General features: G+C 42.8%; 1 protein-coding gene across 3 annotated transcripts in view; it reads right to left on the reverse strand.

Moving 5' to 3' along the window:
• GBF1 (golgi brefeldin A resistant guanine nucleotide exchange factor 1) overlaps positions 1-18,362 on the reverse strand; it is a 110,536-nt gene that overhangs the window by 5,569 nt on the left and 86,605 nt on the right. For 2 of the 3 annotated variants that reach the window (XM_085312186.1, XM_085312184.1), the window contains 18 exons: positions 17,313-17,453; positions 16,672-16,760; positions 13,376-13,578; positions 12,810-12,933; positions 12,350-12,475; positions 11,640-11,722; positions 11,102-11,338; positions 10,212-10,305; positions 6,954-7,130; positions 6,398-6,462; positions 6,136-6,259; positions 5,763-5,834; positions 4,259-4,353; positions 3,650-3,803; positions 3,214-3,436; positions 1,413-1,576; positions 852-1,098; positions 224-423 (listed from right to left, as the gene is read on the reverse strand). In XM_085312186.1, the coding sequence (XP_085168312.1) occupies positions 224-423; positions 852-1,098; positions 1,413-1,576; positions 3,214-3,436; positions 3,650-3,803; positions 4,259-4,353; positions 5,763-5,834; positions 6,136-6,259; positions 6,398-6,462; positions 6,954-7,130; positions 10,212-10,305; positions 11,102-11,338; positions 11,640-11,722; positions 12,350-12,475; positions 12,810-12,933; positions 13,376-13,578; positions 16,672-16,760; positions 17,313-17,453 (2,618 nt within the window). The remainder of the gene's footprint in view (positions 1-223; positions 424-851; positions 1,099-1,412; positions 1,577-3,213; positions 3,437-3,649; positions 3,804-4,258; positions 4,354-5,762; positions 5,835-6,135; positions 6,260-6,397; positions 6,463-6,953; positions 7,131-10,211; positions 10,306-11,101; positions 11,339-11,639; positions 11,723-12,349; positions 12,476-12,809; positions 12,934-13,375; positions 13,579-16,671; positions 16,761-17,312; positions 17,454-18,362) is intronic. The other variant, XM_085312185.1, reaches the window with a different exon arrangement.

Genomic DNA, 18,362 nt, shown 5'->3' on the forward strand with positions numbered 1-18,362 from the left:
AAGGACTCCTCCCCACATTGCTCTTCTGCTTCCTCCGGTCCAAATCATACTCTTCCTCTCTTGCTCCCAAAGCAGCCACTGTCACCAGACCCACCCTTTGCCACCCAGCAGCCAATAACCCAGGATGCAACCTCCCCTCTCTACCATGGAGAATTTAAATGAATGCTCCCTAGCCAGGCCCTGAGTATGGGAAAGGAAAGGAGGAAATCCTTGCTATACTTACGTCCTGACTAACCTGTAAAGACACAGTGTGGTAGCTGGCAGGGACGCTCTCATCCTCTTCCTCATCACTGTGTGCATGGGCCTGGTGCTGGCTCGAGGCCCGTGATCGCCGCATGGAGCTCTCCTTTGGCTTTTTTTTTAACCGGTTGGATTTACTATCATACCTGTGGCTCTTCCCCCTCTTCTCCTGGGACTTGTAGCCTAGGAATTCAAAGGCAGCAACTATCACGTACATGCCCCACCACAAAATGTTTTGCCTTTCAGTCCACATAGCAATCACCTTCTGATATGCTCAATAGAAGCCTTGTCCTGTAAAGTGAAAGCTACCCACTTGAAGACATAACCAGAACCCCTCAGGACCAGCCTTCTGCAAAAACAGGAAATCATGATCCCTGCTGATACTGCTTCCTCCATGTAGACAAGTGTCAACCACAGGCCTCCCCTCCATCCCAGAGACAGGGATAAGAATAAGGTCCCTCCTGCTTGCAGGAGCCAGAAAATTATTCTCACAGGGGACCATCTTCCAGAAATGGAGAATTTATTCTCTGGCAGTGTACTTCACACATCCCTGCTTACTGCCTGGCCTACCCCAAGTCTAATCTTAACTGTGAAACTAAGGACCACCTCACCCCCATTCAAGCTCGCCTCCACAAAGATGCGGATGGTTTTGACACAGAGCTCGAAGTTCTCAGGTGTCACATGGGCAGCATCTCGCACGATGAAGGACAGGGACTCCACGCACTTCATGAGAGACTTTGTATCATGAGGGCCCAAGTCCAGTCCCACAGTCAGGCTGTACTGATTGACGAGAGGAGATGGCCCCAGCCTGTTGAGCCCAGCACTGGGTCTGGAGGTGTCAATGTCATCCTTCCCCACCTGCAAGGCACAGCAAGAGGGCAGCAGGAGAGGAAAATGTAACAAGTATCACATCATGCGCATGCTGGAGAGCCTTTATTTTGAAACCAACATGTGATACTGCTTAATCAGGATTCATTTCTTTTTCTTCCACACTTGCCTCCTAAACCTACTGCTCTCCATTTGCATCTCTTCCCCATTCTCCATTTACATTGTCCATTCATCTTAGTTCTCTTTTTTGTTGTCTTTTTTTTTTCTTTCTCTACTGCATCCTCTTCCTACATTCACACTAGGAATAGTCTATTTCAGGCACCAAAGGCCCATCCGTTACTCACCACTAGCCAGCCACTGTTCATCATATCCACATCTGTCACTGAGCGATGCATCTTGCCTTGCTTCCCATGGTCTGTGTAAACCTCAGAATCAGAGGTGTAGCCACGGTCCAGGCTTGTATCACTTGGGTGGTAGGAAGAGGAGACCTCACTGTCTGACTGAGCACCTTCAAGACACAAGGCAAGGGTTTAAGACCAAAGCCAAATCAAGAACTCCAGTGAAGAGCTGCAGGAATAATGGAGAACCAATATTGATCACTCCGATCAGAGTCAGCTGAGAACTACCAGTTGGTACTGGAAGCAACTGGGCCAGACCTCTCCTATTGGGAGAGGAAGGATAACTATCACAGCAGCACGCATAGAAAATGGCAAGAATGTTTCTTCCCATTAGGTATATTTGGCTTTCCCGTTTAGGGGGAGGGGACATACAGTCCTCTGCCATGTTACTTGTCCCTGACTGTAGCTTTTAAATAGCAGAAAGTCCAACGTTTTCACTCTGGCAGAAGAATCAGATGTACTATGCACTTTAGGACCTCCAGTAGTTCCTAGGCTGAACCAGGGCAACTCCAAAAGTGCAACATAGAATGACAGGAACTAGATCGGGCCTCTGAGGTCACTTAGAGGACTTCACACTAATACTGATAAAGTTCTTCTCATGGATAGCAATCAACATTAGCATGTTTCACATCTGTCAGATCTCCTTTCCCTGAACTTTAGGGTAACCTTAAATTTCACATATGGCAAGCAGAGAAATCTCTTCAAGGGCCAAATTTAAGCCACTGACACAATTTGATTTAGAAGCAACAAATTTATTTTCTCCATGATTCAACAATATCTAGAAATTCATGAGGAAAAAAGACTTGCTGTAAGCACAGCACATTAAACATTTTCTGAAAGAGATAGTGAGAAATAATGTTCTGATTCTGCAACGTGCCACAGTCAAGTAGTTTGCTCAACCAGCAAAGATGAAAGCAGTAAAGAAGAGCAGAGAGAAAACAGCCCAGCATTAGCCCCAAAAGGCAAAGGCCATATGGGTTTGACCTTCCTAGTTTCGCAAGGTTAGGTTTCCCCAAGCTAGCCAGCACAAAGCACCAGGACCTAGCAAGCTGGGTCTAGAAAAGTAGAGAGAAAAATGAAATCCTCTAGAAAAGTTTTCAGTGTTTCCTTTAAAAGTCTGAGGCTGTCAACCTCAAACACACTGCCAGCTGAAGGGGAACACAAACAGACTTTGCTGAAAGGACAGTCTTTAATACAGTCAAGAGAAGTGGGAAACAGTGGGTTGGTCTTGGGACAATGGCTCGGGCACTCTAAACACAAACGGATTTGAAAAGTTTAAAAGACAACTCTCTGTGTAAGATCCTTAAAAAGGAGATCGAAAGGAGTCAGCCTCACAAGAGAAACAAGCATGACAGAAACAACAGCTGGGTTTACATTACACACCCAGACGAGAGATTAAGGCTGTATTACCCATGGCACCAGACCACAACTACCAGAAAATAGTCTTTCGGCAGAGCAAAGACTTTCTTCAGCTGCTACAACTGATATCAGTTTTCCTCCCACTGCTCCCCCAGGGACTAGCACCTGGATTGCTGCTCAGGGAGTAGGAAGAGATGGCAGAGTAGAGACAGGGACAGACTGTGGGGTACGAATGAACAGCAGGTGCTGGTCTTTAATCCTGCTAATGTAGTTTAATATCAGCTTTGTTTTCTTGCAGTGCCCTTTGCTAATTGAAAAGCTTGAAGAAGCAGCTGCTTATCTGGCAGGCAGGGCATCAGATTTCCTAGCAAAAGCTGGCCTGTCTTACCTGTGTCATTATCTGCCCTTGCTGTAACCTGCAGGGCTGCAGGCGGCTTCACTCCAGACCCAATACACTCCAGGAGGGTGAAGAGTGTGTACCAGTCATCCCCAGCGTGAATGTTGGCAGCATTGGTCTTCAAGAGTTCATGGAGGCCGTAGGCAACCTCATGGCTAACTCTGGAAAGCACATTTGGCTTCATCATGAGCAAGATACGTAATGAGAGGAGAACCTGGCCAGGGAGGGAGACATCAAGAATAAAAGATCCTATTACTTGCACTCCATTCAACAAAGTCCCCTTCATTTGTTTAATACTATTTACAACTGCTGTTCTGTTGTCATCTGCAGTACAGAGGTTAAATGTGGGTCTGTACAACAGCATTTGGTTTCCTAGGTTACCAAGCGTAGTCACAAACCCAGTGACTGCCCTTCATAAATCCCCTACCTGTGCACTGATTTCTTCCCGACGAAGAAGCCGAATTGCCAGTCTCAGCAGCCCTACCACTGCCCTCTCCACCAGGAAGCAGAACTCCACCGCATTAACGCAGAGATGATAGAGGTGGTCTCGAACAGTCTGCCATACAGAGGTCACACGGTCCCTAGCCACAACAAGGAGAAGGGAAAGGGCAGAATGAAAGGAGATGAGACAAGCCGGATCCAGCTACCTCTACCAGAACTACAGACAACCTACTATTTCATCACTTCAATGAAAAGCTTGAGCAGAGACATATACTAGCAGTCACAGAAATAACAAGGCCCACGAGCTTCTTTTTATTTACTTCATTATTCATGGAGCAACTAGGTGGGAGAACCCATTCTCCCTCTGGAGTTCAGTTTGTGTTCTCCAAATCTCAGGGTATAAAGCAATAATTCATGGGTGAATAGTCTCTCTGTTTACACATGCTGAAGTGGAATTGCTAAGCCCTGAAATTACAACCACATGCTGCTTAAGCTGGCAAAGCAAGCACATAAGAAACTCAGTCCCTGGACCTAGGCAACAGCTACAGTAAAGGAAAGACGTAACAGGGAATCTGCATGTATTTCAAGGTCTTACCTGTTCTCCAGTACAATCCTCAGAAGCATCTCCAAGCAGAAAGCAGCATCCTCTTCATCATATGTCTCCTCATCAGGAGCCACAGAGATTAGAGCCTAGAAAAGCCAGGAATCATTTGTGACCCACAATCTCCCAAAAGCATCAGTGAGATCCAACAGCATGCTCAGAATTTAAATAAAGCTGCACTCCAGTGCCTGAGAAGGTCATGTGTAGTCTATCAAAAATGCACTGAAAGCTAGGTGCTAAGCTAAATATATGGAAAATTATACTTTTTTATTAGACAAACTGCATTATGAACTTAAGATATTAAACTATGATGAAGTCTCTCTTACGGGGAAGAATCTGGAAGCCCAGCAGCTTCTTGCTAACAAAATGTGAAGAAAAGGCAGACAAACCCAGGAAGAACTACAAATATTGGAGGTGTCCTTCTCAAGCTATCAGCTCACAGATGAAGGGATGCATAACAAGAGTCCCTTGTTATGCAAAATATTCATCCAAAATTGACGTGGCAGGCATGGCATATGCAAACTGAGTCAACACTTCTCCGGGTGGACCAGCAATGTACGGTCTTTGTTTGAGCTAAGTAGCAAGTTCTGGCTTAACTGTTTAAATTATTCTTCTTCAAGGAAAAATTATTCACCTATAATCTTTATTCTGAAACTCAGTACCTGCTCTTCTGAACCTCTGGAGTAAGCCTTAATAAATAAACCTTTCCTTTGTTTTAGCAAAAGTCTTAACAGTGTCATGGGCCCAGATGAACTGTGATGAAGCCAGTGAACTGAAACTACAAAAGTCTGGAGGGAAAGGTGCTTCAGCTTTGAAGTGCTATGCAATTAGGCAGCACACTGCCAACCCACGCAGCATCACCGACAGGGCTGCACCGCACTATTGGCTTTTGGAAGTGGTTTCCCTGCAACATGCCAAGAAGCTTCCAGTCAGTCGCTGGCAGATATTCATACCACAGCCTGCAGAATCTCAAACTCCACATCAGCCTGAGGAGCTACCAAGAGCATCAGGTAAGTAACCATCCTACCCCAGGGAGATGAGTTTCTCTAGCCCAGTGAGTCCAGCTTTATTATACAGCAGACAAGACAGGTACCACACTACTTCGAAGAACAGGGTCAAATATTTCTGCACTGCTCCTGCATCTAAACTGGCCTTTTCCAATGCCTCATTAGGCATACAGAACACCAGAAAAGGTGAAAAGCACAACTTACAACTTAAGCTCCTACACAGGACTACAAATATTTTCAGACACTTACCCTGACCTCCCTAAGTTAGGATGTGTTCCACAAATTAGTGTTTTTCTCTGCTACTAAAACAATTGTGGCTTCCTTCACAGAAGCTACATGTAACAGCTGAACTAACGACTAGCTTCAAATACGGAGCAAGTCCAATACCTCCTATGAGGCAGAGGAGCTAGTGAGCACACAGCACATATCCATGATCACACACAGCATAGCTTTCCCATCACTAGTCCTGTCCCTTGCTCAGTATCTCTCACCTTCATGAGCTCCTGGAGGGACTCGAGTTGGAGGAACTTGCTTTCTGTGATCAACTTCTCAGGATCACATTGCTGCAAAAGACAGAAAAGAGGACTGTGTGTTTGGGGGTGGGGAAGGCATACGAACAAATCCCTCCAGAATCACAGCTCGTTTTCAGGAACACGGAGAGTGGCTTCAGCACTCTAACCTGGAGGAAAACTCATGCCAGCTAGTTCACTCAGTTAGGACCAATTACCCCTACACTGCTAGGCAGATTAACAGATAGCTCCTTGCCCCTTAGAAAGGGCCCGTATGCCTACGGACTGGAGCATATTATCTAAACAGGACTGTTACTATGTACAAAAGCAGATTCTTCTATGGCCTACGCATTACCTTTATGCACTCCATAGCTGTTCGCTTTGCCTCCTGTGTCTCTGTAGATGGCCCTCTCATACCAGATTGCTCTGTGCCACTGAGGGTGAGCCAACTAACAAAACTCAGCACTGTAGATTCTCCACTGCAATTAGAAGACACTAGGATCAGCAAGACCACAAAAAGTCATATATTTTATTCTCCAGTATTATTATTAAAACAAAACAAAACAAACAAAAAAAGAAATCAGAAAACACCTTCCTGGGCCATCTGCACCACTCACCGGTTAGATGGTGTCTCCTCACGCTGCAGAGAGATTTTGCCATTGGGATCCACAAAGTCTTCGACCTTGAAGACAGACCAGAACATGTATATGTTCAACTGCCTACTTCTTTATAACCTGTTTTTGTTGCATTTTGTTACATTTCACTTAATGCTAAAATGCTATACCCCGATTCCCATGCATTTCCAACCAACTCTCTCACACAGGCACGCCCCCTTTAATCAAGTGTGCCTCACGTTCGGCAATGCCTGCACTGTATTCTAACACTTCATACCTATGTCACATGCCTTTGTGCACAACAGTCAAAATCTGCTAATATAAAACGAATGCTGGCATTTCTCAAACTCAATAAAAACAAGAAAAAAAATAACCCTGTGAGAGAAGCTGGGGCCTACAGGTAACTCAGGCGTTGAGCCCTTTGCAGGCTTTCTTGCCTTGTACACACTCTACCAAAGCCAGGCCTTTGCCTGAGAACACTCCTCCCCTTTGGACTGGCTCTCTGCAAGGCCAGCTTCCCACTCCCATCTTCAATTAGCCATGAGCTGGCTGTTGTTACCTCCACCATGGCCTTGGGCAGCAGCTCTGCTCGGAAAAGCTGTAACATGGCTTCTATGATGTTTTTCCAGCCCTCCCGCAGAATGTCACCGTGGCTTTGGGCCAAGTGAAACACAGTTTTCGCTGCAATATGGGCCTTGGGATTACTTCCAAAAACAGTGGGCAGGTTCTCAATAGACTGCAGGAAAGAAAAAGGGGTGGCAGTCAGTCAGCAAGAGATGTTTCTTTTTCAACACAAATTAGGGCAGACTGTTCAGAATTGGTTATGGGAAGGAAAACAACTCTGTAAAACGCTGTGGACTCCTTAGTTCATATTCTGCAGAAAAATGAAGACAAGGTGGCTTATGTGATACAAGTTGAATCAGTGAGAGACCCAGACGTAGCTTGCTAAGAATGACAATGATACAGAGCATGCTGAAAGTGCTTGCTGAAAACTCGCTAACACTGATTTATTGTACTATGGGAACTCATTTCAGGATCCAAGCCTTCTACAAAAAGGCTTTATTCAGTATCACAGCTCCTCTAGGAGGCAGCAATTATTCCTTCTCTAATGGTAGTGTGGAAACTATAGCAAAAACTATTAGCGACTTACAAAGCTATTCTCACCACTAATTAACAGTCAGGTTTGAAGCAGAAGTCATGAATCTTGACATACAGTCTCTGGCAACAATTGTTGGACCACAATTCCTCCATAACCTGTTCAATATACCCACAACTATTCAAAATACAAAAAAATCCTAAAAATATTTAAATGAACCAAATATATGCTGCCAAAAAACCTACCCAAAACCAAAAAAATCCCAGCAACTATGTGAACTAGAATCAGACATAATAATAAGCTCCATATTTCTACAGAGTTGCTTAAGCTTATTACAATGCTTCTTTTGGTAAGAGATGGACTTTGCTATTCTCTTGCTTACATGGACAAAAACCATTCCTTCATTAAAAAGAAGATGAGAGAACATAAAAGATAGGAAGGACTGGATATGTGTCTCTTCAAATCTCCGATCTTAAGACTAGAAAATAGATGTGTCCCATCTGGCAATTCCTTCACTCAACAGCCGTCTTGTAAACTAGTCCTTGCTTCAGCCAAACTGCTGGCAGTGCTAGGATCAAAATGGGTCTTTGATCTAAGGGTGAAATGCATAAGAAGTGCCAGGCTGGAAGCTTGGCAAAAGTGTGACAACCGATTTGTTTTTTTCCTCATTGTTGCTATGGCAAAATCACATGAACCCATATATCACTGGACTCTTGTCGTGCAAATAGCCATATCCCTAGTTTTGTAGTATGGCAACAAGCTGCAACAACCATCATCAGAACACATAGGGGTTTTGCTACTACTTAGACATAGAATCAATCTGTATCTTAACTGCGAATCAAGAATCAAGACACTTGCTCTTCTTAACTCCCTCCATATTCCTTCCCATTCCTCCCCTTTCAGTTGAGGTGGCCACGCATAACAAGTGTAGTACTCAGAGAGAACGCCTGAACACTAGGATGATCTAACTTGAGAAGGGACTAGCAGCTAATGTTCTTTCTTGCTTTCTAGCAGTTGCTCTTTGTTTTGTCTCCTCAGCCCCTGAGGACAGCCCCCCTTCTTCCCTTCCACCATACCGAGTCTCAAATATTTGTTCAGCTGTCATATTCTTGGAGATACCCAAAAGCTGTCTGGATAAGGTCCTGGGCAATGTGCTTTAGGTGACCCTACTTGAGTAAGGGAGGTTGCATTAGATTATCTCCAGTGGTCCCCTTCCAGTCTCAACCGTTCCGTGACTCTGTGATTCCTCTGCTGTCTCCAAGCTTTACAGGAATTCACAGCAGCAGAATGTAATGGGTGTACTTGGAATCCAGCCAAAGATAAGAACTATTCATATCCAGAAGTCCCTGATTCTACATCATCACCAGAGACATACTTGCTTAATTTACACAGACCTAAGGCTGGCTCCAGAGTCCAGTCTCACAACTAGATGGGATGCAGCTGGCAATAGGTGGTGCCTGAGAGCTTAGTCTAGTTGTTTGACACAGATTTATAGAGAAGAAGCATTTGTTTCATGGCAGACATTCTTCTGCTTGTATTATCTTTTGGAAGTCTCAAGGTCTGCTATGCCTGGAGAAGATCAAGTATTTTATCTTTACTGTTGTAAGCTGCAGAGGAAGAGGGAATCTAAAGTAATCCCATCATTTGGGATTTCTTTGTCTTTTAATAGCCAGACAGGTACTCTTTCACTGCTACCAGTGCCAGGATGCAAGTGACATAAAACATGCAGTCCAGATAGTTAAATTTCCTTATAAAAGAATTTTTGGTTTCAGAGTAGCCTAATTCTGTTAACTGAATTAATTCACAGAATCATTTCTCTCTTCCTTCTATCCTTTTAAGGGATTTCAAAAATCACTTCTCTTGATCTTTTTACTCCCACGCTTTAAGTCTTGAATGATTGTTTCCCTTTTTGTATGTCTGCATGCTATTCTGTTCATTATGGGTCTTGTGTAGTTTCTCAAAACAATGCTGTGCATTTCTTTGCGACTTCCGCCCTTTGAAAGGGGTTACTTTTTTCCTCCTAGCACGCAGCTTGACCTGCTACTATCTATCAAACACTTTGGATAGAACAGGCTGATACTACACTACATAAACGACTTCGGGGAAAAAAAAGCTTACATCAATGACCCTATGATGAATTTATTCTCACAGTACAATTCACACACACAGTCTTCAGTGTTTGGCAGAAGTTGGGCCAACTCTGCTGATCTTATTACCAGATTCCAGACTCTGGACAACAAGTGACTATCCAGAGCTAGCTTTATGTTAGGTAGATGCACAGCCTTCACACTTTGGAAAATTCTGTCACAAAACAGTTCCTCTTGACATTGTACAAGCCCTATAATTAAATATCTAATAACTGAAATGCATAAACTTGCTTGAGATTGTGGATGACTACTACCTTGATCACTGTGAGATTTAAGTTTCCTGAGACCAAGTAGATAAAATACACATTTATACATCATGGTATTCTGTTCTGCACAAACTGGCACCTATGCAACAAGTAGAAGGAAACTGATGTATTTAAGTCTGTATTATGGAAGCCCTACTTTACCTCCCTCCTGAAACTCTGGGCAGGGGAATAGATATCTACAGATACTGCAATAACTAAAAAAACCAACAAAAAACAACAACAACAACAACAACAAACCACTGCGTAACAGACAGAGCAAGCTCCAACATGCTAGGAGCTAAGCTTCTTTCCCCTCCTTGCAATCTTACCTCGCTGCTGAGGGCTGTAAACTTGCAGAGAGAAATTATGAGGTTGTCAAACACATCACTCAGGCCATAGCGAGCAGAAATCGTTGCACATTTCCTAGGGGGCGCACAAGAAACAATGTTACAACATAGCACAGGCACTTTTCTCTGCAGAACAGCAAGTCAGATAACCTCTTCACCTTAAGATCTCAGACCTTCCTCTCCACTCACTTATAATGAATGTTAATGTACAGCAGTCTCCCTCAGGAAATCAAAATCCCCATCATCAGGTCCACTGAGATCCCAGGACCTTAATAATTTCCTGTGCTGATTCAGGGATCACTTCCAGAAGGAAAGTCCAAACAGACAGGCCTCCCGCAGCTGAGATACCCCTAATTTCATGTCTTGACATAAAGGAGAGTTTCTAAGATTGGCAGTAGTGTTGAAGTTCTAGTTTCCAAGAGATCCTGGCTACTGTAGTATATTAACAGACCTTTAAAGCTATGCTTAAAGGCATGTTCTGGTTTGAATTCAAGCGTGACCAAAGATCATTCTAATGGGGTTTTTAATAGATAGCAAGATTTCTGAATACCGATAGTACAAAAAAACATCCCCATCCCATTCAGTCACAGCTATGGCTCCATTCATGAGAGATTTTGCTGATATACAGGGATTCTGCCAGCACCACTGCGCCAGTTAGGAGTGGCCAAACAGTCAGTGCCACCAAGAGAGGCCTAGATGAAATGAATCACTAGAAATACTTGAACAAAATCAGAGGACTGTAGGTCACAAGAAAATGCCCTTCAACTGTAGGAAAAAGTAATGGTTAATATTCACTGCGATCTTTCTAGCAGACAGACATGATACACTAGCCAGACTGAAATCTTTCTGAGCCTCATCAGTGTGAGAGTTACCTGAAACCAGAGATAGCCTTCTGGATGATTGTTTCTTCTAAGCTCTTGTCAAAAACATAGGAAAGGGCTGCAATGGTTGGTCCCCATGTCATGGTGAAGAGATCATGGTCATAGCTTCCAGGAGGCACATGGAGAAATATTCCCTCATCAGTGGCACCACGATGCAGCAGGACATTCCAGATATAGTTTTCCTTCACCAGGCCTGTCTGTTCTTCTGGCATCACTATCTCATCATTTCTACAAGAGAGTAATGCAGGAAGATTAGATTTCTCATTCTGAGCCAAACTTAACATTTAGACCCTTTCATAAGATGATCCAAAAGTGTAAGCAATACTTGCTCTGGAGTCACTTTGCCAGGTCCTGAAACATTCTACCTTCCATGGCCTGCTTGCTACCACACCCCCTTATAGGGCTGGAAGCTAGTCTGAGGGAAAGTGGCACATGACTGCCCTCTTAGTATTTTCCAGAGCTCTTACACACCAAATAGCTCTGACTTGCTCTCTGCACACAAAGGAAACAATGACAGGTTGAATCTTACTTGATGGCATGGTACATGTCTTCCAATATGTCCTGTTCAAAGTCTTTGCCTCCATTCACACCCTTCAGGTTCTTCCGAAACTCCTGAAAATATTAAAATCAACACCAAGGTAACTTTTTTAACATCTCCCACTTTAAGTGCTTGGCTCCAGTCAGTATTCCACTTGCTTTCACAGGGTCCAGAAGCAGATTTTCCTGTGTTCCTCACTGAGTGAGCTTTAGAGCTCAAGGACCATAAATGCTATTGTTAGTGGCACAGCAGTGTGCAGTAGTCCTTCTTTTTGCTCATAGGGAAAGAACGGAGGTAACGCTACACATGCTTAGCTGAGGCTGGACATTAGAAAAACATCTCCTTACCAGTGCATGAATACTGGCAGGGCTTGAACTCAAACCGGTTCAAAGTGCTTCAACAACTCTTCTTCTATTGATCAATCTTCTCACTCCTACTACAATTTATGATCTGGTTTGTTCACACATTCAAGCCTCTTGGCTAACTTGGCAAGTTATCTGCTAGCTTGCATTTCTTCAGACTGCCCCTTTCCCTCATTCCTCCTCTCCAACTGTATTCAACTCCATTACTGCACACCAACTTATTGTATTCAAGAGTGATGAATGACAGGAAAAAGCAAGAGAGATAGTCACTAATATAAAAAGCAAATACTATCACTACCAAAACTAGAGAAGAAAAGTGCCCATGCTCGTAATACCCACCTCCAGAGTCATTGGAACATTCTGCTTGCGGACATTATGGTTGTGCTGGTCAGTGTTCAGCATAATAACTGCATAAGCCAGGGCAAAGCAGGCATCGCTGTTAGCAAATGGGGACCCATTTGATTTCTGAAAAGCAAATGTAGACACAATTCAGTCCTACAGGAACAAAGACATCAGTGACCCAAGAGAATCACTTTCCTCCTGCACTACTGAATCATCTCTTTGACCAACCAAAAAAACAAAACAAAACAAAACAAAACAAAACAAAAAAAAAAAAAAAAAACAGGCTTCTGCTCCAGTTTTCAAAAAGCACTCTGGAAACCCATGCGCTGCCTCCTACAAAACAGCTGCTGCCTGCAGGACCCTGCAAGCTTATACTGGCAGTTTGATCTGACAGGTCCATCACAGCAAGCAGATGCACAACCCAGTGTTTGAGCCAGTCTTCCCACCAAGTACACACCCGCCAATGCTCTGTAAAGGCTTCCAACAGCCTCTGGATTACAGGGGCCTCTCCTGGTAACCTAAAGGCCTCTAGATAAAGTCGTAAAGCTTCATCCAGTCTTAAACCTTGGAAGCTGAAAGTCCTGCAAGAAGAACAAAAAAGCAATGAGAATCAAACAGGATGGGAAAGGTACGATAAACATACTGACTGCAGTCTTGCCTGGTTCACTATCAGAATGCCAGATTTCACAGACAGCAGATAGTAAAGACATGTGGGTGAGGAAAAAGAAATATATCATGGGTAACAGGTAGAAGCGATAAAACAAAGCCAACAGTCATACAGTTGATGATATCTGTAATCATCTCTGCAGCCTTCACATAGACTATAACTACAGAAAGAAGTTTGGATATCTAAGGTGCTAACCATATGCAAGAGATCACAGTATTAAGGTATGCTGGTACACAGAGAAACAAGCGATATAGATTCCATGGCTCCAGCAGCTGCTGTTCTATTCCCTTTAATGCATCACTAAACTTTTGCACTTGCATCCCTTTCTGATTAAAGGGAAACAGAAAGATACTCACCCCACAAAGCTCTCCAGCAAGTCTATGTTTTTACGGTCACTCACAAATTCCCCGATCATCTTCTTGTCCAGGCGAGGATTTTCCCGTAGCCATCTGGCCACCTCATTGTTGTCAATAGGGGTGGCAAGAAGTTTCTTCTCCTGCAGAAACTGTATCCCTTTCTTTGGCTTTTGGTTGAACTGCTCTGTGCCAGTTATCAGGAGCTGAAGGAGACATTCTGATAATTAGAATTTCGAAAAGGGGCATATAAGATTGCTTTTGGCATTTGAACCAAAAGCACAATAGAAAATAAATTAACTTTAACATGATCAAACTTATTGTACTGTGTGATCCAGTAAGAAGGCTAACTAAGGTTAGAAAACCTGTAGTCATCACAGCGAATCCATATTAAATCATACAGAACAGAGCAAGCATGAGCCACCAACTTTGAAAAGCTTTGAAGTTTCACTCAGTGATTAGCTCTGCTACTCAAAATGCCCCATCTGCTCTATTACATAAATAGAGTACAGGAAGGTCTCTGATGAACCCCAAACATGTGGCAAGGAGACTAGCAGTTACAACAGCAGCACTGCTCCATGCGTTCCTCAGCCGCCTTTTACTCTCGTACTTTACCTCACTGCCAGGAGATAAACAGTAAGAATCCTCAGCACTTATTCAGCAGGTGCAAGGAAGAAACGCTGTGAAAGTCTAAGCTAAGAACTAGAAAATGTTCTGCAAGCAAGACATGCTCCCCAGAACAGTTGGTGCTTCAGCATGACAGTTATCAGTGGTCTGGGAAGAACAGGTGCATTTTTGGTTTTGAAGAGAAGTCAGCTACTCTGCTCTGCTGATTCTTATTTTAAGAAACAGGACTGTACCACAGCCACAGTGTAAGAAAACAACTGACCGAGAAAGGGTTAACTGAAGGTTCTGCTGGTGTTCAGAAAAAACAAAAGCACAAACAACTGTATGAACTTTACTAAGGCACCAGAATAAATGTCAGTTCCCTGTTAGCTCCTATTACCATCAAACTGCTAGTGATGACCTACTGAACTAAATTCGTGACCACCATGATTACTAGCTCCCCTGGAGTCTCATATCTCAGAAGCCACCATCCCTCCCTCTTTGCTCCCCTGCAAGCAGGCCTGTGTGAACATCCTTAAGCCGCAGTGAAATACCTAACAGCATGGAGTGCAGAGACGCAATGAGCGCGTAACAATAAACATGTGCTGCCCCAGTACGACAGGACTGAAAAGACTGTATATCTATTCAGGAATAAAGTCTGTAACACAAACCCTAGCGTAGTCTGCAAATCTGTTATACTTCTCAAGAGCATCTGAGAATGAGACCAGACTGCTGGCAGTTCACACTGCATTAATCATGTCAGTCCCATGCTTCAGGGCTTTTGTTCATTGCCTTTGGAATCACAAAGAAATCTTTTCCTTTGATGCATAATTTGGTTTTTGTTTTTATTTAGCTTTTTTTTCCCTTAACCCTTCCAGCTGTGACAATTTTTGGTATTTGAGAGTTAAAGGAAATAGAACATGCTGGTGCCATGTTAGCATCAACAATTCTTAAGTTGCTGTTTTGTGCGCCTTGTTCACATACTTGGGATGAAATCATTACTAAATTTACGGTCAGGGAAGAATCTTTCCCAGGCAGTCTAACAAAGACTTTTGGATTTCCTTCTGCCCCTCTGCTGCAGTGTGAGGCCATTTACTTTTTCTGCCACCTGTAATTTTATGAAAAATCGCACCTATTGCAGGGATTAGCCACTGGCAATGCTCTTGATTTCTCCTAGCCTTGTTTTCCAGCACAGGAAAACTGGAGTCTGTTACTAGAGATCTTCAGTTAAAGCAGTGGAAGTACTACAAAAGCTACCTTCTCAGCAATGGACTATCATGTAAAATCCATTAGCAAAACCTAGATCTAATGCAAGACAAAGGCTTGCATACAAAATAGTAATTGCATCAATACTAATTTCTTAGAAATTAGTTAATGCCAAAACTCAGTGGTTCATTTGAAGACTGTGCTGCCAAGCACCTTCCCCCATCCTTGCAGCTGAGGCAGTCAATGCTGCCCATTACCCGCCACAGCATTACATTGCAGGGAAGAAACTAAGTTCTTCAGTACTGTAGCAGACTGAGAGAAACCAATCCTTTAGACTACATTCAGACCCACAAGCAGCCACAGTGGATCACAGAGCACAGAATAGCATGCTAGTAGCCAGAGATTTCTTGCAGTTCTTAAACTTACATAAACAAAAACACTGAAGGAAAACATGACCACCCGTCCCTTACAATAATGTAGAACACTGTCACCTACTGTGGAGAGAGAAGTTGGAAGTCTTTCAGTCAGATACCATCAAAAAATTGTCTCTTTACCACCAATGAATCATTCAAACAAAGACATACATCTGTTCAATGTATTGTCAGGCTCCTTTACCTCCTACTTGCCAATGCCACTCACATTTCTCTCCAGAATAGATTTGTCATTGTCATATTGAAACTTAGTAACATCTCACTTAATAACCTTCTAACTAGCTTACATACGTTGAATGAAGAAAACCAAATCTATACATGAGCATCTGTGAACAAAAAATTTGTCCCATGTTACTCATAAAGACTTTACACAAATTCATCCGCTGCTTCCTGAGGTGAACAAGCATGCCATACTTAAGGTTTGACACAAGATAGCAGATAAATCCAAACCCACCAGCATAGAGTACCTTTACCAACAGCATACTTGGACTAGAAGCAGCTCAGGTAATGGGAAAGTTGCACAGAATTTACATTGTAACTTGGATTACCGAGATTCAAAGAAACAGACATGCAGACAAAGAATGGCTTTGCCATAACCAAGCCATAATCTTTTCAGTCATCTTCATGATAAAACAATGATGAGAATAAACAAAATATAGTTGGCTAAACCGTCACTTCTACTACTGGTCTCTTGATATGCTCCCCACTAACAGGTTTGATAAGAGTAGGCAACCTCTCATTTTTGATGGAGGTGCCTGATTATCACCATATAATGCAAATGAGATCCAACAACTTTCCCAGACAGAAGTCAGGTGGATCTAGCTCACAAATTATGCCATGAAATTTCCTCAACACCTCTTTTAACTTAGCACAACCAAATAACCAGAACAGGTAACAATCACTCATATCTCTGCAGTGTAGTAGAATTTTCAATGAGCGACTGTAATTCATATCAACAGACTGGAACTCAAAAATTTCTAGTCACGCAAAATCCACATGGCAGAGGAAATAAGGAGAACATTCAGAGATATATTTGTAGTACATTCCAAATCATACCTTCTTTTTGTTCTTAATCTGCATAAGCTCCTGAGGGCTTGGAAGGACACATGAAAAGCGAGTAGGCTTCCTGGAGACACTTTTCTCAGCTAGAAGGATAAAGGGTCATTACAGCCAAACCTATCTCCACAGTGGCACTCAGCCCACTGTAGTACCCAACTCATAACTTTCAGTCAGAGTCTTGCTCCAATGCATTGCCCTGCAAATGGTAGTCACGATTCCCCTACTATCCAACCACTACATTCCTCCCCCCAAATTTTATGCACAATAATTGTACAGTACCTTCTTGGCCTGACAATTTCATACAGCCACAAGATTTAATTTTCTGGCTATTGTGACTATTTACATTACTGATCCTTTGGACAGCCCTTGATTACCTTAAAAACATTAGCCTAAGGATGAATTTTACACACTCTGCCCCAAAGTGGCCTACCAAACCCAATCCCCTTCCAGTAGAAATTTAACTATAGCAGGCATATATCACACATATAGCTAATGAGTACTCACAACATACCTCCTTCTAATCTAATTATAAGCATGTAATAGCTATAGGGGTTTATGATACACTAAAACCAGAGAGCAAATATCAGGACCATTCTCAGCAGATTCAGTAGGAGTCAGCATTCTGTATAGACTATTACCTGCCTCACTTCCTCCTTCCAGTGCCATGCATCCGTGCTTCATCTGGTCAGCCATAAGACATCCACTGGTGGGAGGACATGTCCCAGCTGGCTCAGCAACTGCACCAGAACATTTTCCCTCACTGAGCACTCTCTCATTATCTGTAGAAGTTAAAACAAAAAATACATAGACAGACTCATAAGCCAGGGAAAAAAGCTTCTAAAAGAAAAAGAGAAAAGTGACCACTCTGAATTGAGTATGTGCTTATTCAAAGGACTGAGTTATATTCCCTGCAGTAATGGTGATTCCTCAGTATTTTGTCTACCTGAACTCCACAGCATATCATCCTTCTGTTGGGCCTCTCAGTCTTGAAATGACATTTAAATGAAGCTTCACATGAGAGGCACATTTTATTATCTGTAGATTTTACTTCCACCATATTGTACATTCAAATGAACAGGTAGAGAATGAGTGCTAAGTAGAGGTTTAGCCCAAAAACTAGATACCGCACTCTTTCTGTGCAATGGGTGAAAGATGAGTTAGTTTGATTTTTATCATCACTGTGATGCACAGCAAAGCAGGAAACACGGCAGTCATTCATCTCACTTCACAAATAATACAAATGAAGTAAGGGCATGAATGACTCTGCCCATTAATGCTCAAATAGATGCAAATAAATCTTGGTTGCAGAAGTTGCTGGTCAAAAGAGTCCAGTCTTATCCACAAGCACATAACAAGGTAGTTTCTTCCTCTAAGAAAGAGCATGTGTTGACTTGGACAAAGTAAGACTCAGAACAACAATCAAAACAAGATTAAAATTGCATATTCCTTTTTTTCAAGTTAACAAAAAAGTGAATGTTCTTGTGCTTAAGGTTGTTAGGCGTATTCCATCCCTAAGAAATCTCTAGGTCCTCTAACATGTGGAGTCTGAAAAGGAAAAGAGGCATGATATCATCTTGGAACAGTGGACAGCATCTCTCTGATATTCACACAGGGACCAGGCCTTTCTGGGGCCCTGCTCTGACAGCCATGCTATAAATATAAGTGTGTAGTCACAAAACATGCAAATG

Source organism: Rhea americana, unplaced genomic scaffold (genome assembly GCF_003343005.1).
Source record: "Rhea americana isolate MKP2758 unplaced genomic scaffold, rheAme1 scaffold_36, whole genome shotgun sequence".
NCBI classification, from domain to species: Eukaryota; Metazoa; Chordata; class Aves; order Rheiformes; family Rheidae; genus Rhea; species Rhea americana.